Below are 22,328 nucleotides of genomic sequence, written 5' to 3'. Positions count from 1 at the left end.
TGCCTCCAACTGAAATGACAGTCTCCCAAACAAGCACTCAGGCTGTAAATTAACTAAGATGAGGACAGGGGCAGGGCTTTTTCAGCTCTGTATCCCCATGTCAAGCAAAGCACCTAGGAGATGACAGGCCCTCAACAAATGTTTGATGAATGAATGAATGAACAAACCTATATATGAAGGAATAAGATAAAAGTATTCATTGGAAATCTATTCATTCTTTTCATTGATTACAAACTGATAATCCCCCACAAATATATGTATGAATATGTGTAGCTATTACAATTATCAAATATTTGCAAGAAAAGTCATTATACATAAATTTATTTATAACTGTTATAAATAAATCCATTTCTTATCCTAAAAGAAATTCTTAGTTTTAATAAAGACTTTTGCTCTAGTTACAAATGTATCTTCTGAGTCTCTCTCCTCAGTAAATGTCAAAATTTGTGAATTCAAATTCACTTATAAAACACACTTCTTACCAAGGATTACTTTTGAACTGAAGAACAAAAAGGAGCAAAAATAACGATTTTGCAATTGTTCCTTCTGGATCTCTCGCCCTAGTTTCCCCTCTAGCTTTAAAATAGCTATACTTTAAACACTAATGGTGTACCCTTCCTCCAAAATGGCTAACCATAATAACAAAATATTTTTTCATAAGAAATGTATAATACTACCAAGCTATGATAAAAAACATTAAGAACAGGTTGCTTTAATATAGAGTTATTCCTCTACAACACTGGCATTAAAGAAATATGAGCCCAATCTTACAAACTTAAGCTAAATGGTATTCATCAGGATTTCCCATCAATTGTGAGAAACAGTTTCATCCATATTTAACCCAAATTCACATCATAACTAATATTCCAGATTATAATAATGTGTCCAGGCTGGCATTTGGAGTACTAGAACAGCTTAATAAGAGGAGCTCTTATTGGCACTTACTATGTGCCAGACACTGTGCTAAGTGCTTTATATGCACTATCTCCTTTAATACTCACAGCCTTAAGAGGTAGGTACAGGCAAAAGTTATATGGTTTGCAAAAGGCAGAGCCAGAATCAAGCCCAGGTCTGTTTGATATCAAAAAGCTAGAATGTTAACTGCTATACACATAACTATTAATGAAGAAAATCACAGTGTTTTTTTTTGGGGGGGGTTGTTTGTTTGTTTGTTTAATCACAGTGTTTTAAGTGGCAGTACATAACATGTTCTGTTCCCAAGATCATTGAACTTTTCAAAAACCAAAGCCTAAATCTTGAACTAAAACTTCCCAGTTTTTCCTAACACGATCACAGAACTTCAAAGGCTTAAGATAATCTTAATTATGTTTAAAGAGCCATTCACAATAATTTGTGAAAAAGAGCAGTACATCTGCAAAGAATGAGTATAAAGACATTACGTGATCATGGGGAAAAAATAAATATTTTGAGATAAACATCAATGGAAAAAACTAACCAAAGAAACACAAACTCTTTAAAGATAATACTACTTTCTTTTCCATCTTTCATTCCAATTAAAATTCTACTTAATGATGCATTCTAGCAAAGGAGAATAAGTAAAAACTTAAAATAAGTTTTTGTTAAAATAGTCAAGCAAGTAAAATGCCTATCAACTTTTATTTTGAGATATTACTTGCAAAAAGATTTTATTTAGCTACAATACTAAAAGTGACTTAGAACTTACTATGTATCAGCCATTGTGCTAAGCACTTAACATTATCCCACTTAGATTTTAATTTCACTTGCTCAGGGGGAAAAAAAGACATAATTTAGCATTGAACAAACGATAGATAGCTTATCCAACATTTAGAATCTACCACATATATGAAATATATAAGTATATATATTCACAACCACTCTTCACTTAACACGTTCCACTCTCATTACCAACATTTACCAAGAGCCTACTATATACCATCACTGGACTAGGCACTGAGGATAAAAAAACGGAACAAGACTAACAGCATTGGCCCTAAAAGGTTCACAGACTAGCACAGGAGTTAAACAAGTAAACAAACCTCTAAAATAATGTGGGAAGTACTAGTCCTTTCCTCAAAGCATCATAGCAGAGAAAATGGAGAGCAGGAATCACCTCATAGAAGACCCATAATAAGGGTCTGAATAAGACAGTGGCATTAAGGAATTAAATGAGAAGACATATTCTAGAAAGCTTTGAGTGGTAGAAGCAGCAGTAACAGGTGACTGATTTGGAGGTGGGAGGGAACCACATGACCCTCATAGGACAAAGACAGTTATAGGAAAGAAGAGATTGGTTTTACACATGCTGAGTTTGAATGTTTGTAAAGCATTCAAGTGTACATCTACAGTAGATGAGAGAGCCAGGTCTGGCACCCAGGAGAGATATCCAGGTTGCTGATGCATTTGGAATCCAGGGCACATGGGTAGTAACTGGGGCAGTGGGAAAAGATGAGATTACTGGATAGTGTTTAAAATAAGAAAAGGGCCAAGTAGAATCATGGAGCACACTATCTTTTAAGAAACAGGAAAAGAACAGTGTGCAGGCCACCAAGCCCTCACATCCCACAGCACTCCTCAAAAACCAAAGCAAAACAAAACAAAACTTTTCACTCACATACTATTAAACCCATCTATGCATGCAAATCATCCATGTAGCAAACATTTGTTGTCTATTTCCTAAGTCATAAATCACTGTGCTAGCTGCTAAGGATAGCCAAGAATGAAGACGACACAGTTCTGAATCATAAGAATCTAGACAACATAGGAGTGGTATAACAAGTAGGTTAAGAGCACAGGATCTAAGCTGCATTCAAACCCGGCTCTGCCATTTACTTCCTGGGTGAGCTTGGGCAAAATACTTAGCCTCCAGGTGCTTCTGCTTCTTACCTACGACAGGGATCATAATAGTATCTATTCCTATATGGTTGCTATGAAGAATAAAAGAATTAAGAACCATGTCATGAGGAACAGTGCTTGACATATTATAAATGTTCAATAAATGTTAGTTTTATTATTTGTTATTATAAAAACGGCCAGAATGGCTACATGGGTACATAATAATAGTAACAATAAATAGTGCTATTGGATTTCACAAGATGGAAAAAAGACCCTCACTTGGAGGGAATTCAGGGGAGCACTTCACTAAGCTGCCTCTCAGGGTAAGGCTAGCTCATACAGTGCCTCTGTGTGAATTAGAAAGCAGTCTGTGGGTGCACATGAAGAGGAGGGTAGCCCGGATTTCTGTCATCACTCGATTCCCTTGACAAGTACTCTTGGGCAGGATATAACCAGCCTAGCCATACATGGCAGCCTGGAGGATAGGACGTGTAAAGCTGAAGAAGAAGTAGAGAACGCTCCAGTAGAAACATAGAAGAAAGGCTGTGAGCTATCAAGAACATAATATATCCAAGGCCAAACTGGCAACAGCAAGTAACCCTGACTTGCTAGAGCACAGGGACCATTTAGAAGAGCTGAAGATAAACCCAGAAAGGTGGATGGGAGCCAGACAATAGAGGATCTTGAATCCCAGCAAAGGCATTCAGCAGTGACTCTGAGTGGGGAGAAAATGAGGTTCCAGTGGTGCTTGAGTAAGAGTAATCTGGCATTATGTACTGAATGGATTTGAGCTTGGGCAGGTAAGAGGTCATTGCAGTGGTCTGCTGGTCTGTGAGTCCCTCAAAGGGGCTTATTCATTTCTATGTCTTATTCATTTCTAAATCCTCCAAAGTAGCAAAGTGCTTGGGAAGGAGCAGGCACTCAATAACTGTCTGAGGTATAATTCAATGAATGAGCCAAAAAGAAGTAATGTGCCCCTTAATTAGAGTGGGAACAGTGAAAACAGAAAGATACATATTGGAAAAATATTGCAGAGACTAAAAAAGTTTATTTGCTGGCTGATGAAATGTGACAAGGATTAGGGCAGAATCAATAAGACTGTAAAACTGATAAATACTAAGTGCACTGCATTACAGGGTTCTGTGAGAGGCAAATACAATTATGTTCACGAACATGCCCTATGAAAAAAGACTGCTTTTCTTTGGAATAAAAGTTAGTCACCTTAGACAGAAACACTATTACATTTGACCTTGAACACAGCTCATCATTTTAAGACATTTATCTTCCCCTTGTCTTTACTAGATTATAAAAACTTTAAGAGTACACAGTGTGTCTACTCTGTTATAAAGCACAATAAAACCTTATTAAGTATTACTTTAATTTACACTTACCCACAGGAGAAACTATTATTAAACCTAATTCAGCTATAAACTACCAAAATATACAAACACAGACATACACAGAGATATATACACATATAATTATATATACACACACAAAACACTGTTTTGTGAATGTAGTCTTAGTAGGCATGTTTACTTTTCTTTATACCCAGGGTGTCTGGCAATGAGTGTTACAGACACTCAATAAATGTCTGTTGAACTAAAATGAACAGAAATAAATTGACTTAGGAATCTCACAGAACTTATCAGTAGTTTCTGGTGACCTTTACCTTTCCCTCTCCAGCTTCAGCACACTTCTCACTGTTTATTAAATTTATACTGTAGAAAAATGAGATCCATAATAAAGGTGGTTAAGAAGACAGAAAAAAGAAAAACTAAAATATATGACTGTCAATATGTATGACCAGTGGGTATGCCAGTAAATGTTTAACAATGGCCCAAGGTGAGGAGGGGAGTCTAATTTTCAGTATTTTCCGATTTCTATGGTTTAAATACTCCCACCATGGCCTATTTCAAGTTAACAACATGATATCAACTGGTTTGCAAAATTCTTGGAAATTTAACAATCAGCTCTCAGAACAAGCATGAGCCAGCTCCAACATACCATGGGATATAATATTTAGATGCATGGCACACATGACATAATCCCAAATTCTTCTCTGCAATACTACCTTCTACATCCTCAAAGGAAAGTACAAAGGGCAAGGAAAAGGCAAGGAAAACCCACACCCTATTCCTATAAGGCCTTTACCTCCATCTACAAAGTAGTCTTCTTTTCAACTGGCATATGATCCAGCACAGAAATTCCTTTAGCCTAGGCCAGTGACACCCAAACTTTTTTGATCATGCACCCCAATCAGTAAAAAATGTTTAGGTATACAACCTCAATATATGTTAAGATATCTGTTGATATTTTTTATTACAGCTACTATACTAATTTAGTATAAATTAATGAGTATATACAAAAACATAAATTTTAAAAGATAAAAATTAATAAAAAGAAAAATTTCCACGTGTGCTCACTCCCTCTTGCGACAGCACCAGAATCACAACTAACTGCTAAACAATCATCGACAGGAAGACACTAGAACTCACCAAAAAGGATACCCCACATCCAAAGACAAAGGAGAAGCCGCAATGAGATGGTAGGAGGGGCGCAATCACAATAAAATCAAATCCCATAATCACTGGGTGAGTGACTCACAAACTGGAGAACACATACTACAGAAGTCCACCCACTAGAGTGAAGGTTCTGAGCCCCACGTATGGCTTCCCAAGCTGGGGGCCTGGCAATGGGAGGCGGAATTCCTAGAGAATCAGACTTGGAAGGCTAGGGGGATTTGATTGCAGGACTTCGACAGGACTGGGGGAAACAGAGACTCCACTCTTGGAGGGCACGCCCAAAGCAGCGTGCACATCGGGACCCAGGGGAAGGAGCAGTGACCCCACAGGAGACAGAACCAGACCTAGCTGCTAGTGTTGGAGGGTCTCCTGTAGAGGCAGGGGGAGGCTGTGGCTCACCTCAGAGACAAGGACACTGGCAGCAGAAGTTCTGGGAAGTAGCCCTTGCGCAGGCCCTCCTGGAGTCCGCCATTAGCCCCACAAAAGAGCCAGGTAGGCTCCAGTGCTGGGTCGCCTCAGGCCAAACAACCAACAGGGAGCGAACCCAGCTCCACCCATCAGCACACTAGGGGATTAAAGTTTTACTGAGCTCTGCCAACCAGATCGACACCCAGCTCTACCCACCGCCAGTCCTCCCATCAGGAAGCTTGCTTCTTAGATAGCCTCATCCACCAGAGGGCAGACAGCAGAAGCAAGGAGAACTACAATTCTGCAGCCTGTGGAATGAAAACCACATTCACAGAAAGACAGACAAAATGAAAAGGCAGAGGACTATGTACCAGATGAAGAAACAAGATAAAACCCCAGAAAAACAACTAAATGAAGTGGAGATAGGCAACCTTCCAGAAAAAGAATTCAGAACAATGATAGTGAAGATGATAGAGGACCTCAGAAAAAGAACGGAGGCAAAGATCAAGAAGATGCAAGATATGTTTAACAAAGACCCAGAAGAATTAAAGAACAAACAGAGATAAGCATTACAATAACTGAAATGAAAAATACACTAGAAAGAATCAATAGCAGAATAACTGGGGCAAAAGAACGAGTAAGTGACCGGGAAGACAGAATGGTGGAATTTACTGTCGTGGAACAAAATAAAGAAAAAAGAATGAAAAGAAATGAAGACAGCCTAAGAGACCTCTGAGACAACATTAAAGGCAATAACATTCGCAATATAGGGGTCCCAGCAGGAGGAGAGAGAGAGAAAGGACCTGAGAAAATATTTGAAGAGATTATACTCGAAAAATTCCCTAACATGGGAAATAGCCACCCAAGTCCAGGAAGCGCAGAGAGTCCCAGGCAGGATAAACCGAAGGAGGAACATGCCGAAACACATAGTAATCAAACTGACAAAAATTAAAGACAAAGAAAAATTACTGAAAGCAACAAGGGAAAAATGACAACATACAAGGGAACTCCCATAAGGTTAACAGCAAATTTCTCAGCAGAAACTCTACAAGCCAGAAGGGAGTGGTAGGACATATTTAAAGTGATGTAAGGGAAAAACCTACAACCAGAATTACTCTACCCAGCAAGGATCTCATTCAGATTTTGCTGGGTAGAGTAAAATTTCTCAATGCAGAAATCAAAAGCTTTACAGACAAGCAAAAGCTAAGAGAATTCAGCACCACCAAACCAGCTCTACAACAAATGCTAAAGGAACCTCTCCAAGTGGGAAACACAAGAGAAGAAAAGGACCTATAAAAACAAACTCATAACAATTAAGAAAATGGTAATAGAAACATACATATCGATAACCTTAAACGTGAATGGATTAAATGCTCCAACCAAAAGACATAGGCCTCGCTGAATGGATAAAAAGACAAGACCCATATATATAGTGTCTACAAGAGACCCACTTCAGACCTAGGGACACATACAGACTGAAAGTGAGGGGATGGAAAAAAGATATTCTATGAAAATGCAAATCAAAAGAAAGCTGGAGTAGCAATACTCATATCAGATAAAATAGACTTTAAAATAAAATATGTTACAAGAGACAAGGAAGGACACTACATAATGATCAAGGGATCAATCCAAGAAGAAGATATAACAAATAAAAATACATATGCACCCAACATAGGAGCACCTCAATACATAAGGAAACTGCTAACAGCTATAAAAGAGGAAATTGACAGTAACACAGTAATAGTGAGGGACTTTAACTCCTCACTTGCACCAATGGACAGATCACCCAGACAGAAAATTAATAAGGAAACACAAGCTTTAAATGACATAACAGACCAGATAGAGTTAATTGATATTTATAGGACATTCCATGCAAAAACAGATTACACTCTCTTCTCAAGTGCACACGGAACATTCTCCAGAATAGACCACATCTTGGGTCACAAATCAAGCCTTGGTAAATTTAAGAAAATTGAAATCATATCAAGCACCTTTCCAACCACAACGCTATGAGATTAGAAATAAATTACAGGCAGAAAATACATAAAAACCACAATCACATGGAGGCTAAACAATACATTCCTAAATAAACAAGAGATCACTATAGATATCAAAGAGGAAATCAAAAAATACCTAGAGACAAATGACAACGAAAACACGATGATCCAAAACCTATGGGATGCAGCAAAACCAGTTCTAAGAGGGAAGTTTATAGCAATACAATCCTACCTCAAGAAACAATAAAAATCTCAAATAAACAATCAAACCTTACACCTAAACAAACTAGACAAAGAAAAATAAACAAAATCCGAAGTTAGTAGAAGGAAAGAAATCATAAAGATCAGAGCAGAAATAAATGAAATAGAAACAAAGAAAACTATAGCAAAGATCAATTAAACTAAAACCTGCTTCTTTGAGAAGATAAAATTGATAAAACTTTAGCCAGACTCATCAAGAAAAAGAGGGAGAGGACTCAAATCAATAATATTAGAAATGAAAAATGAGAAGTTACAACGGACACCCCAGATATACAAAGGATCCTAAGACACTACTAAAAGCAACTCTATGCCAATAAAATGGACAACCTGGAAGAAACGGACAAATTCTTAGAAAGGTATAAACTTCCAAGACTGAACCAGGAAGAAACAGAAAATATAAACAGACCAATCACAAGCACTGAAATTGAAATTATGATTAAAAATCTTCCAACAAACAAAAGTCCAGGACCAGGTGGCTTCACAGGTGAATTCTAACAAACATTTAGAGAAGAACTAACACCAATCCTCTTCAAACTCTTCCAAAAAATTGCAGAGGAAGGAACACTCCCAAACTCATTCTATGAGGCCACCATCACCCTGACACCAAAACCAGAGATACTACAAAAAGAGAAAATTACGGACCAACATCACTGATGAAAAGAGATGCAAAAATCCTCAACAAAATACTAGCAAACAGAATCCAACAACACATTAAAAGGATCATACACCATGATCAAGCAGGATTTATGCTGGGATGCAAGGATTCTTCAATATATGCAAATCAATCAATGCGATACACCATATTAACAAATTGAAGAATAAAAACCATATGATCATCTCAATAGATGCAGAAAAAGCTTTTGACAAAATTCAACACCCATCTATGATAAAAACTCTCCAGAAAGTGGGCAGAGAGGGAACCTACTACAACATAATAAAGGCCATAAATGAAAAATCCACAGCAAATATCATTCTCAATGGTGAAAAACTGAAAGCATTTCCTCTAAGATCAGAAAAAAGACAAGGATGTCCACTCGTGCCACTATTACTCAACATAGTTTTGGAAGTCCTAGCCACAGCAATCAGAGAAGAAAAAGAAATAAAAGGAATACAAATTGGAAAAGAAGAAGTAAAATTGTCACTGTTTGCAGCTGACATGATACTATACATAGAGAATCCTAAAGATGCTACCAGAAAACTACTAGAGCTAATCAGTGAATTTAGTAAAGTTGCAGGATACAAAATTAATGCACAGAAATCTCTTGCATTGCCATACAGTAACAACAAAAGATCAGAAGGAGAAATTAAGGAAACAATCCCATTCACCATTGCAACAAAAAGAATAAAATACCTAGGAATAAACCTACCTAAGGAGGTAAAAGAACTGTACTCAGAAAACTGTAAGACACTGATGAAAGAAATCAAAGATGACACAAACAGATGGACAGATATACCATGTTCTTGGATTGGAAGAATCAACATTGTGAAAATGCCTATACTACCCAAAGCAATCTACAGATTCAATGCAATTCCTATCAAATTACCAATGGCATTTTTTACAGAACTAGAACAAAATATCTTAAAATTTGTACGGAGACACAAAAGACCCCAAATAGCCAAAGCAGTCTTGAGGGAAAAAAATGGAGTTGGAGGCATCAGACTCCCTGACTTCAGACTAAACTACAAAGCTACAGTAATTAAGACAATATGGCACAAAAAAACAGAAATATAGATCAATGGAACAGGATAGAAAGCCCAGAGATAAACACACGCACATATGGTCAACTAATCTATAACAAAGGAGGCAAAGATATACAATGGAGAAAAGACAGTCTCTTCAATAAGTGGTGCTGGGAAAACTGGACAGCTACATGTAAAAGAATGAAATTAGAACACTCCCTAACACCATACACAGAAATAAACTCAAAATGGATTAAAACCTACGTGTAAGACCGGACACTATAAAACTCTTAGAGGAAAACATGGAAGAACACTCTTTCACAGAAATCACAGCAACATCTTTTTTGATCCAACTCCTAGAGTCACGGAAGTAAAAACAAAACTAAACAAATGGGACCTAATGAAACTTAAAAGCTTTTGCACAGCAAAGGAAAGCATAAACAAGATGAAAAGACAACCCTCAGAATGGGAGAAAATATTTGCAAATGTATCAACGGACAAAGGATTAATCTCCAAAATATATAAACAGCTCATGCAGCTCAATATTAAAAAAACAAACAACCCAATCCAAAAATGGGCAGAAGACCTAAATAGACATTTCTCCAAAGAAGACATACAGATGGCCAAGAAGCACATGAAAAGCTGCTCAACATCACTAATTATTAGAGAAATGCAAATCAAAACTACAGTAAGGTATCACCTGACACCAGTTAGAATGGGCATCATCAGAAAATCTCCAAACAACAAATGCTGGAGAGGGTGTGGAGAAAAGGGAACCCTCTTGCACTGTTGGTGGGAATGTAAATTGATACAGCCACTATGGAGAACAGTATTGAGTTCCTTAAAAAACTAAAAATAGAATTACCATATGAGCCAGCAATCCCACTACTGGGCATATACCCAGAGAGAAAACCATAATTCAAAAGGCACATGCACCCCAGTGTTCATTGCAGCACTATGTACAATAGCCAGGACATGGAAGCAACCTAAATGCCCATCGACAGACAAATGGATAAAGAAGATGTGGTACATATATAACAGAACATTATTCAGCTATTAAATGGAAAGAAATTGGGTCATTTGTAGAGACATGGATGGATCTAGAGACTGTCAAACAGAGTGAAGTTAAGTCACAAAGAGAAAAACAAATATTGTATATTTACGCATATGTGTGGAACCTAGAAAAATGGTACAGATGAACCGGTTTGAAGGCAGAAATAGAGACACAGATGTAGAGAACAAACGTATGGACACCAAGGGGGGAAAGTGGCAGGGGGTGGGAGTGGTGGTGGGATGAATGGGGAGATTGGGATTGACATGTATACACTAATATGTATAAAATGGATAACTAATAAGAACCTGCTGTATAAAAACAAATAAATAAAATAAAATTTAAAAATTAAAAAAAAAAAGAAAAGATAAATTTCCCTTCTACATTCCAATGGCCTATCTTGCATACCCCTTGGGGTTTACATAACCCAGTTTAGAGATCATAAGGCCAACATTAAAAGTAAAATGAATAACTTCCTAGACCTGTTTCCCCTAGACCAACAAATTAATCTTATTAGATCTTCCCACTCCAATGCTGAAAAGGGGCAAGCACCAACCCAAGGAAAATAGGAGAAAAGGGTTAGCAAGGTCTTTGGCAAAGTTGGCCTAAGCACATGGAAGCAACCTAACTGTCCATCAACCGATGAATGGATAAAGAAGATGTGGCACATATATACAATGGAATATTACTCAGCCGTAAAAAGAAACGAAATTGAGTTATTTGTAGTGAGGTGGATGGACCCAGAGTCTGTCATACAGAGTGAAGTAAGTCAGAAAGAGAAAGACAAATACCGTATGCTAACACATATATATGGAATTTTTTATAAAAAAACTGGTTCTGATGAACCTAGGAGGACAGGAATAAAGACACAGATGTAGAGAGTGGACTTGAGGATGGGGTGGGGGCGGGGGGTTGGGGGGGAGGCGAAGCTGGGATGAAGTGAGAGTGTAGCACTGACATATATACACTACTAAATGTACAATAGATAGCTAGTGCGAGATCAACTCGGTCCTTTGTGACCACCTAGAGGGGTGGTATAGGGAGGGTTAGGAGGCAGGCTCAAGAAGGAGGGGATATGCGGATATATGTATACATGTAGCTGATTCACTTTGTTATACAGCAGAAACTAACACGACATTGTAAAACAATTATACTCCAATAAAGATGTAGAAAAACAAAAGTTGGCCCAAGGGTAAGCAGGTCAGAGACCCCTCTTACAATATAAGCTCCATGCAATTAAGACTCCATGGGAATGAATCACTAGATCAGCTCCAAAGACACCATCCTAACTGGAGGTTTTCAGCCCATAAAGCAACATACCCTAGTACCATGTCCCAATAAATGTCCTTAGACATAAGCCATCTATATATATCAGCTCAGTCAATGAGAAGGGCTTGGAGGAACCTTGAGTTTTCCCTAAAGACCAAACATGTCCTCTAAATAAGTGTAATATTAACAACATCTTAAGTTGGGCAATACAGATTATAAGACTGCCAGATACATATAAATCATATATTTATATATGATTTATCTTCTTTTCTATACACAGGCAGTCCTCTGGCAGATCACAGTTTAAGCCAAACATGCTGCTCCCAAATAAAAACACTATTAATCAAGTATACATGCTGTATAAAAGTGATCTTTCCTAAGTATATATAGATTAAGAGGACAAGACAGTAGCCAATTGTAAAACACTGTATTATGTCAGATTATCTTTGAGTTCCATAGCATGCTGCTCAAATTTCCTGGCTATCTTCTTTTTAATTTCTAAACTAACTTTGCTACAAAATATCAAGAAATGAAAAAAAAAAACCTTCATCTGGATAACAGAATACTTAAGCCCTTTCTAAAGTAGATTTTACAAACATATTTAAAAACACTTAAGGACACTAAAATGCTTTCTGAAAAACTGGCCCAGGGAAAAACATTGCTTTTCCTTCCTTGTTGCTTATTTCCCTGTCATACATCTAAAGCATTAAATATGAAGCTGACCATCCCTGCTCCCTGAAAGGGAAAAAAAAAGAAAAAAGAAAAAAAAATCTGAGCTACCATCTCATCAAAACTAGCAACATCTAACATGAAGGAATCAACCCCTTTTTAACTATTCTTTTCATCCTTCGATTGCTTCTTATATAATTACTTCGCATTGTCTTAAGAATCAAAGCTTTGGCTGAAATGATAACCAAATTAAAAGATCCCCACACCTATGAATTTATTTACCTTCTCATCCATTGAATTTTCCTTGTTTCCTCCCTTCTTTAAGGAAGATGGGGTCCCTTCTCCAAGATAACTAAGTACTCTAATAAAAACTATTTTTTAGAAAGTATTACTGGCGGGACTTCCCTTGCAGTCCAGTGGTTAGGACTCTGAGTTTCCACTCCAGGGGTCAATGGTTCGATCCCTGGTTGGGGAACTAAGATCCCGCATGCTGCAGGGCGCAGCCAAGAAAAAAAAATATTACTGGCTTTTATTTCAATAAGGTTGCCTAATCATACATGAATATCTCTCTTCCAAATTCCCATTGAAACAAGAGGAAAAAATAGCTTAAAACTAAATTAAAAATATAATCACAGTAGAAAACGAAACAGGATGCCATCAGCAATTTAGAGTTTTAAAAAACAATACATCCATGGTTCTGAAACTTTAGCATGCATCAAAATCATCTAGAGGGCTGATTAAAACAAGACTGTAGGACTCCACCTTCAGGGTTTCTGATTCAGTAGGTGTGGGGCTCAAGATTTTGTATGTTTAACAAGTTCCCAGGTGATGCTGATTCTGCTGGTCTGAGGACCACATTATAAGAACCACCATGCTAAGTAAACAGAGATCATTAAAAGGAACATTTTTTATTAATTCTAATTAGCATCCTCAGAGAGGCTCAAACGAATGGTGCAACCTTTTTTTTTTTTTAAGTGGATAGCAATTGGAAAATAAAACAGTTCTGGAAAACTGGAAAAAATATCATTTCCAAATTAAAAATAAAAATTGGAAGGGCTAAATAACAACTACAACCCAATATAGCAGTGTGGAAAATGGTCTAAGACATCTTCCAAAACACAGAGCAAAAGACAAGGAGATGGAAAACATGAGAGAAAAATTAACAAGCATGAAGGGTCAATATCTACCTAATAGGTTTCTGGAGAAAGAACAAACACATCACAAAAAGTAATCAATGAAGAAATTCTCCCTGGGCTGAAAAAGACTCAAGCCTTGTACTGCTTGGCCAATTTCCAAACAGGTAAAAAAAATGTAAAGCCAACAACCAGACACATATTCTAAACGTAAAAGACATAAAGAAAACTCTTAAAAGCTTTAAAGGGAAAAACACAGGTTATTACAAAGCAATATAAATCAGACTAGCATCAGACATCTCATTAGCATGCTAGAAGAAAATGGAATATTGTTTTCAAGGTTCAGAGAGGAAATTATTGTAAACCTGGAATTCTACATCTAGTCAAACTATGATATATTAAGGCAAAATAAAGACATCTTCAGAAATTTAAGAACTAAGAAAATTGACTTCCTGTATCTGTTTCCCACTCCTACTGTAAGAAATTATCACAGAAGTTCAAAATAGGTTTCAATGAGCTAGAAATAAGGTGCTGAGAGGATTACATACCTTTTGGAGGCTCTAAGGAAAAAGCCATTTCCTTGGCTTCTAGAGGCTGCCTGAATTCCTTGACTAGTGGTCCCCTTCCATGTTCATCATCATTATTAAATATAACCAGTACTTATGGCAGATTTTTGAGTTCCTTAAAGACATGCAAATGACTAGAGCTACACTATATGCCCAACAGAGTAAATGAAAAACATCAGTATGCTCTTAATCATTGCCTTAAGAAACATTTTAATAAATTAGTATTTCTATTAATAAACACCTACCGAATCATTCGCTGATAAAGCAAGTGCAAGGTTCACTGTAAGAAACAAAAAAGTAATAAAATTTAGTAACTTTCCTTCTACTAAAATTCATTGTCTTTTAATATGTTCAATGTAACAACCAAGGCAAATAAAGTTTTAATATATCTCCATTATAAAAAACAAGGACATGGAGAGAATACAGAAAGTAAAAAACACAAAAAAGAAAGTAACATTTCAACATAAACAGTAGATGTCTGCCCCCAAATTATCATTTTAATTAATCCATTTATCATCTGTTACAATTGTATTTAAATAATCCAAGTTTTTTTTAAATGATGTTAATGGTATATATCATTCAATTATTTTCAAAAATATATTTTGAGGAAAAATTACCTACTTTTTAATAAATAAAAATGGATGTGATCCTATTGCTTTTTAAAAATAAATGCCGGTAATGCAGGAATTCCAAATATCTAACTCACAAATACCCACGTAAATGAAAGGTTGGACCAGTGAGCAGAGGGAAGAGAGGAAGGTAAAAGGCAAGGCAGTGAAACATTTTCCCAAAAGTGCCTATTGTTAGTGAATCTCAAAGACATAAAGGGGGAAGGCAGTAGTCTCCAAAACCACCTTTAGCCCAGCAATAAGGATATGCTACATCTGGGATGAAAAAGAGGTTCAAAAGTAACACATTCCCAAAACTGATAAATAAATAGACCCTCATACTGTGGATCACAATTCCTTACAGAACAGTGTTATAAATGATGCCGATATTGTTTCCTTTAAAGTATTTAAGAGCATAAACTTTCAAGGATGACCTGGTTCAAACCCCAGTTTCACCACTCTCTGTTTTATAATCTTGAGTAGAATATTTTACCCCAAGCCTGTTTCTTCCTCTATAAAATGAGGTCCTATTTCATAACTGTTGTGAGAATTAAATCAAATACTGTATGTATTATAGTATTATGTCTAAGGCATGGCATTTGACAAATTAATTTTTATAAATTATAAAATAATTCTGAATTTCAGGTTAAACATAATCCAACTTTTAGGCAGAAACTTTTAGAGAGTAATTCATTTTAATGTGAGGGTCTTTCTGCATTTACACAATAGAATCACAGAGCATGTCTGTATTAATCAAATGTCATCATTTTAATCCAAAATATCTCCAGCATACATATTCAAATAGGAAGTATTTTGAGATAGTTTGGAACAGGAATAAATACATATAATGGAAAGAAATAGAATACCAACAGAGTTACATAGAAATAATCTATTTCTAAGGCTTATGTATGCAGATAGAGCTGTTATGAAACAATATAGGCCAATTATTTGGGACAAGTGGTACGATGCTAACAAAGAAAAAAACGCAAGGAAGGGACACTTACTGAAGCACTTATGTGTCAAACACTGTACATTTTCTCATATATTTTCCTGTCTAACTGCTGTCACATTCCATGGTAACAGACGATCTTACAACCAAAAACAATAAACAATTTGTTTTACACAAGTGCTAGCCTACAGACCCAACAAATTATATTGCACAAAACCCAAAGAACTTATAGCTATTATCACGAAAACACTTTCCATCTTTAACCAGTCCAAGTAAACACAGAGCTTGCAAAAGGATTCACACCACTGGATACAGGTAAATGTACTCTGAATTTTCAAAACACAGGTAGAGGTGGATTCTAGAACCAAAAACTAAGAGCTTCCAAATTTTAAAAACAAAATACCAAATAGGTGGATTGTAGATCCTTAAGAAAGAAAGCCAAAATGTGTAGGATATAGCATAAATTCATTAAGAACAATCACTAGCTAATTATTTTTAATAATAATATAGTATCTATCAAATAGTATATCAGGGGTCTATCATAACTACAATACTTAGTAAATCTTAATTTCTTCAAAACATCTGAAAAACTCTTCCACAATTACATTCAGGTCAAAATGGGAAAAAACTGAGCTAATAACACTATACAGTTGGATTTGTAGCTGGTTGTACAACTATAAAACGGCTGCATCTAGGAATTACCAAATATGGCTTTGAGTCAAGACACAAGATTTCTAGTGAAAGTCACAGAACTCTGTACCTGGCCCTTTTTATTTGAAAATGTCATTGGTTTCAATGGAACTAAGGAATTTTAAGGTACATATATGCCCCAACTTTAGGTTACTATCTGAGAAAAAAAAAAAGTTTAGAAATCTTAGGGGGGCAGGGCAAGATGGAGTAGGTAATTAAGAGGTCCAAACTACTAAGTATAAAATAAATAAGCTACAAGGAAATATTGTACAACACAGGGAATATATCCAATATTTTATAATAACTATAAATGGGCTATAACCTTTAAAAATTGTACACTATGTTGTACACATGAAACTTATATAATATTGTACATCAGCTACACTTCAATTTTTAAAAAATGCAGAAATTTGAGTCAAAAGCTAAAAAAAAAATACATACATAAACGATCTTTAACAGCGTAGAACTGTGCCAAAATTAACAAAATGAAATAAGGATGGTTACTTTTTTTAAATCAACTGCAAAAAAGATAGGTTGGATAAGATCTGAATTAAGCCATTCCTATTAAAATGATTGAAAATTTTAAATGAGGCAACAATAAGACTTGAGAGCTTTATGACTCCAAATTAATAATACAAGTTGCCTCTGTTGAATTGAATTGGGAGGAGGGGAGTTACCTTTTTACATTATTACCCTGAAAATTTTTGTTAGAAATAAAAAGTTTCTATTGAAGACATCTGGGAATACCTGGTCATTAGTCTTGGATGGTAACTCTTCTATTTCTGGGGGCACTTCTTTTATGGGTTCTGAAAGCAGCATTTCAGTCACAATGAAATCTATAATCAATTTTTAAAAGCCACCAAAAAACAAATTCTCTGCTCCAGTATATTAATATAAAAGATACAAAGCTTAAAAGATATTTTAAATAATTAAAACATTTTCAAATATTAGATCTATGTTGACTTTATAAATGCTGAAAATTATACTATGGTTAAATGAAAATAAACCACAGTAATGTAAACAATCTCATTGCAACTACTTAGCTATGTGTACACTGAAAAAGACTAGAAAAGAACGTCAAAGAACAGAAATAAATTTAGTGTTAAACTTACTAAATGTTTAATAATAATAATAACAGCAACCAAATATAGAGTACTTACTATGTATGAGACAGTGGGCTAAGTAGTCAGCTTGTTTAATTAATTTGCATAACCATCCTATGAAGAAGATTATAATCATTGCCATTTTACAGTTAAGTAAACTGAAGATGTAATGGGCAACCTGACCACCTTTTCCTCAGTTAAGGAGTCAAAGACCTGGCTACATATCTAGTTTTGTCTAACTCCAAAATCTAAACTCCCAATCACTACCAACTCCTCATCCTAAGGAAGCAGCTGTTAGGAACTTCACGAATACTTTTTTAAGAACAAAACTATAATTTTAATATTGTGCACTTGCCAGTTGGCATAAAGTCCTAATCAAGATGAGAATTAATATCCTATAATACCTGCTGTAGTAGACTTTCCAACTCCACCCTTTCCAGAAGCCACAACTATAACTTGTTTAACACCGTCTATTGGTTTCTGCTTTGGAAGTCCTCGAGACATGATTTGTGTTCTTCTTTGTTTTAGGGTCTCACTCTCAGCACCAGAGAACTTAGGAAGAAGAAAAAAAACAGTTTTAAAACAAGCCATCTCCATTATCACGCTGTAAAAGCAAAAACAATTCGGTATTTGCAATTAACAGGGCTTTCTTTTCTACTCTAATTCTGCTCATCTCCACTATTTAGGCCTTTAGTGTTATTTACCTATTGCTATTGATCACAATTGCACAGACACATTGTTTAAATTGAAATTTATTTGCCAGGATACGCAGACGTTAAAAATGGAAAGTAAGCTGCCTCTTTCCGGAGTTAAATCCTCCACGTGTTTTCCTTCTCTTTAACCTATTTTCTAAATAAACCAACACTAAGAAAACAAGTGCAAGTCACACATCCATGTTCTAACCATCTATTTTACGCCCCTCTAAGCCTCGGCCCGGTCCCACTGGGGGCCCGCCTGGAAAGTGAGGACGTCCAGAACTGGGGTCTCACTGAGCCGCCAAGTGGGCGGGTACCCACGAGGCAGTGAAGTGAGTCCTCGGCAAGAGGCAATTGCAGAGCAGCCGCAGCCCTGGCGCCCCAGCGTCTCGGACCCGCCCGCCTCCACCTGCTCTGCAGCACCACGGACCTGGCGCCCCCAAATCAACACTCGGCCTCCCCCAAGCGGGACACAGGCCCCGCCGCAGCCCCGAAGCGACGCCCCCCCAAAAAACAGCAAACGCCGCCAACTCCCCATGACGCGGAATGCTGTCTTGAGCCCAACCCGGAAACCGTCGCGGCAAGCGCTGGGTGATGACGTCACATGGCAACGCTCGGCTTCCTCTCCTTAACGACTAGCCTCCTTTGAGTTTCTTCAACACAGGAATACAACTTGTTGTCGTGATCTCGTCTGTAGCCAGGTACAAACATTTTACAGCGTTTTACCAAATGTTTGGGAAGCATTTTCACGTACCTCCTCTAATCTGGCCCTCACAGGAGTTCTGGAGTAGGTAGGTAGGAGACTTTTACTAGGATCCTCTTTTCATAAGTAAGAAAACTGAGACTTAGAAAGTTTAGAAAACTGACCCAACTGAGAAGTAGGAAATGGTGGAAGTTAAAAATGACCCCAGGCGTTCTCACAGCGCAGAATATAGTCACTTAAACACTGCCACTGTTAAGGATTTTATCTTTTTTTTTTCCCCCTGAGTGATCTACAGTAATAGTCGGCTTTGTGTTGACATTTACTGCTGTGTTGCTGATAATTCTCTGAGAGAGAAGTCGGGGTGCTTTGCTAGGGTCGAAAAAGTTTAATTAAATCAGAAAGCGGGTCTAATGAAGCAAATTTCACTCAAGAAGCAACTTAAAGTGAGACAAAGCTTGAGGAAGGAGATGGAATTCATCCAGGTAAAAGGAAGGACATATCCCTACATTCAAAGAAGGTGAAAGTGAAGGAAATCGCTTTAGGAGAGAAAGCTGGAAAGCTGATACAGGAGCCCAGACCCAGCAAAAGAATCATTTAGGGTGTAGAGTGGTTTACCTTCGCATATTCTCCACAATATTTTCTAAGGTTGATTTTCATTTCTTTTATGTGCTTATCTGTAGAGAGTTTCTTGTGTAATCATTCAGTTTATTTTGCTCTAATCTGATCTTTAATTTCCTTAGTTTTAATACAGGCATAACATATCAACCTCAAAGAATTATTGTAAGAATTAAATGAAATATTACCAGCAATATACATTCAATTTAGTAAGCAGTGAAAAGAATTTTCAGTTCCTTGCTTTTTCTCCCCCAATCTCACAACTTTGTCACTGCATTCAGCATTCTTCTTCTTACATTAGGTTTAACACCATTATTTATTGTTTTATATCACTTTCTTATTTTATTACTTTGTGATGTGTTTTCACAGTTAATTTTATCAATTTTTCAATTTGCATCTGCTCAATTTTTATAAATTATAAGCCAAAAAAAAAGGGCTAAGGGGAAATAGCTGTCAGAATAATCCATTTACTAAACAAGAAATATTGAATATCTCTTTCTCTCCAGGTAGCTTTTCGAGTTCTTCCAGAATTCTACCAAAGATTCATTCATTTAACAAATATTTATTGAGCAACTATTATGCACCAAGCACTACCCTAATCTTAGGGTTTTCAATACTAAACCTGACATAATCTTTCCACTCAATGACTTTACAATCCAGTGCAAGAGACAGAATAAGTTTACAAACAATTACAGTATGGTGTGATAAGTATAGGAGAAAATCACTGAGTGATACAAAAGTATAAAGGAGGGGCACTGAATTCAATCAGAGAAGGCTTCTGAATAGGGTAACATCTAAGCTTAATCCTGCGTGTGGGTAATGTGTAGGAGTCAGCAGGGAGAATGGCTATAGGGTTGTTGTGCAGAAGTAAGAAATGAATTGTTAAGAACTGCAAATAATCGGTGTGGCTTAAGGATAGACTGTGAGGTGCAAGACTGAAAGAGATGAGGATAGAGATTGGTAGGGTGATAGCTACCCAGATCATGAAAGGCTTTATACATCATGCAAAGGAATTTGGACTTTATCCTGAGGGAACCATAGAAGGGTTTTAAGCAGGAAAGCAGCACGATCAGATTTGTGTTTTAGAAATACCACTATGATTGACAGGCAGAAAAAGGATAGGAGGAGTCAGATCAGAGGCAGGGAGACAGGAGGTTACTGCAGTAATCCGAAAGAGATGTTGAAAGCTTGACTTAACATCTCTAAATTTCACTTTGCTTATCTATAAAATAGATAATACCTATTTGTAGAGTTGTTATGCGGTTGAATTTAAAATAATGCACATAGAATGCCTATCACATAGTACACATACTCAATAAATATTAGCTGTTGTGTTGCTTATTGGGTTGTACAGAGTTTATAATATAGGCAACTAGATGAGCGGTACTGACACTCTGAGAGAGAGCATAAGGGGAAGAACAAGTGAGACCAATGTCTGTAGAATGAATGAATGGTTAATTTGATTTATCCTTCAGCAGATTAGGGTATCAAGAGAGTAGTAGAGCTGTCCATTGTTTCTTCTCCAACAACCACTGCCCCCCCACCCCCACACACACACATGGTCCCTTCTCAAGAGTATTCTCCCTTAGTTCCTAAGAACAGCTAAGTCATTTGACCCCATCCCCATGGTCACTGATTGGATTAAAGATTGACATACCACCAAAATTGGACCAATCATATTCTTTCCCCAGAGAATTTAAAGCAAAAGAGATGCTACTCAATCTTAGTTTGCCTTTGAACTTGATAAGGCTAAAGTGACCATTTTCTACTTTGTACACAGAGAAGTAGAAAATGCCAAGAAAGAAAAATAAAGCAGACCATAAGAGATCATGTGCCCAGAAAAGGAAGGGATAACAGCTGTACTGATCCATAACAGCTTTCCAGTTCCTGCTTCTAGTCAACAGTGAAGTTCAGCTATACTTCCTATCCTTAGGTCCATGAAATATACTTACATCCAACCAACAAATTCTCTTTCTACCTTGGCCTAATTTGGGTGGGTTTCTGTGTACTTGTAACCATGGTGAGATATATTTTGTAACATTTATAGAGGATTTTCCCCTTATAATTCCTTGTACCTCATATAGCCCTTCCCCATTCGGACATGACAAGCACAGTGGTGACAAACACAATGACAAAAGCCAATAGCTGAGGGTAACAAAGTGGAAGTATGGCAGGAAGATGAATTCCTGGTTATATAGTGAAGCTGCTATGCCAGTCCTGGCCTGTGTCTCCAGACCTCTTGTTTTGTGAGATAATTAATTGTTTAAACCATTGTTGGTTAGGATTTCTCTCATTTGAAGTGAGAATAATCTGTGCCTATTACAGCTCCTAAGAAAGAACTCCATACACTTTTACTGCCTCTCCCCCAAGATTCAGCCCCAGTGAGGAAGGGGAACAAGAAAGCCCCAAATCAGTTTGGGGGATGTAAGAACAACAAAATCAATGCCCCCATTCCCAGATAGAACTCAGTGTAGTGGCAGGACCACAGAATGAAAATGGTTGAGTGTTGTGTTTAGGCAGATAGCCTGAGGCAGCTTCATAGGGTTTGCCCCCTACAAAGAGCCACAGGACTGGCTGAGAGAAAGCTGATCC

The 22,328-nt window shown here is 36.9% G+C and overlaps 1 protein-coding gene across 3 annotated transcripts in view; it reads right to left on the bottom strand.

The window, feature by feature from the left end:
- NUBPL (NUBP iron-sulfur cluster assembly factor, mitochondrial) overlaps nt 1–19,385 on the bottom strand; it is a 329,067-nt gene extending 309,682 nt beyond the window's left edge. Inside the window, exons 1-3 of one of the 3 annotated variants that reach the window (XM_089907582.1) lie at nt 18,849–19,385; nt 18,128–18,275; nt 14,619–14,653 (exon numbers count right to left, since the gene is read on the bottom strand). In XM_089907582.1, the coding sequence (XP_089763708.1) occupies nt 14,619–14,653; nt 18,128–18,275; nt 18,849–18,956 (291 nt within the window). In that variant the 5' untranslated portion in view covers nt 18,957–19,385. The remainder of the gene's footprint in view (nt 1–14,618; nt 14,654–18,127; nt 18,276–18,848) is intronic. The other 2 variants (XM_089907581.1, XM_022553631.3) reach the window with 2 other exon arrangements.
- Nucleotides 19,386–22,328: the final 2,943 nt, after the last annotated feature.

The sequence above is a fragment of the Delphinapterus leucas genome, chromosome 2, assembly GCF_059928025.1.
Source record: "Delphinapterus leucas isolate spDelLeu-1000000601 "Yukka" chromosome 2, BTC_Dleu_Yukka2, whole genome shotgun sequence".
In the NCBI taxonomy this organism is placed as follows: domain Eukaryota; kingdom Metazoa; phylum Chordata; class Mammalia; order Artiodactyla; family Monodontidae; genus Delphinapterus; species Delphinapterus leucas.
The sequence above is the reverse complement of the archived record's forward strand: the minus strand, read 5'-3'. Positions and strand labels throughout refer to the sequence as shown.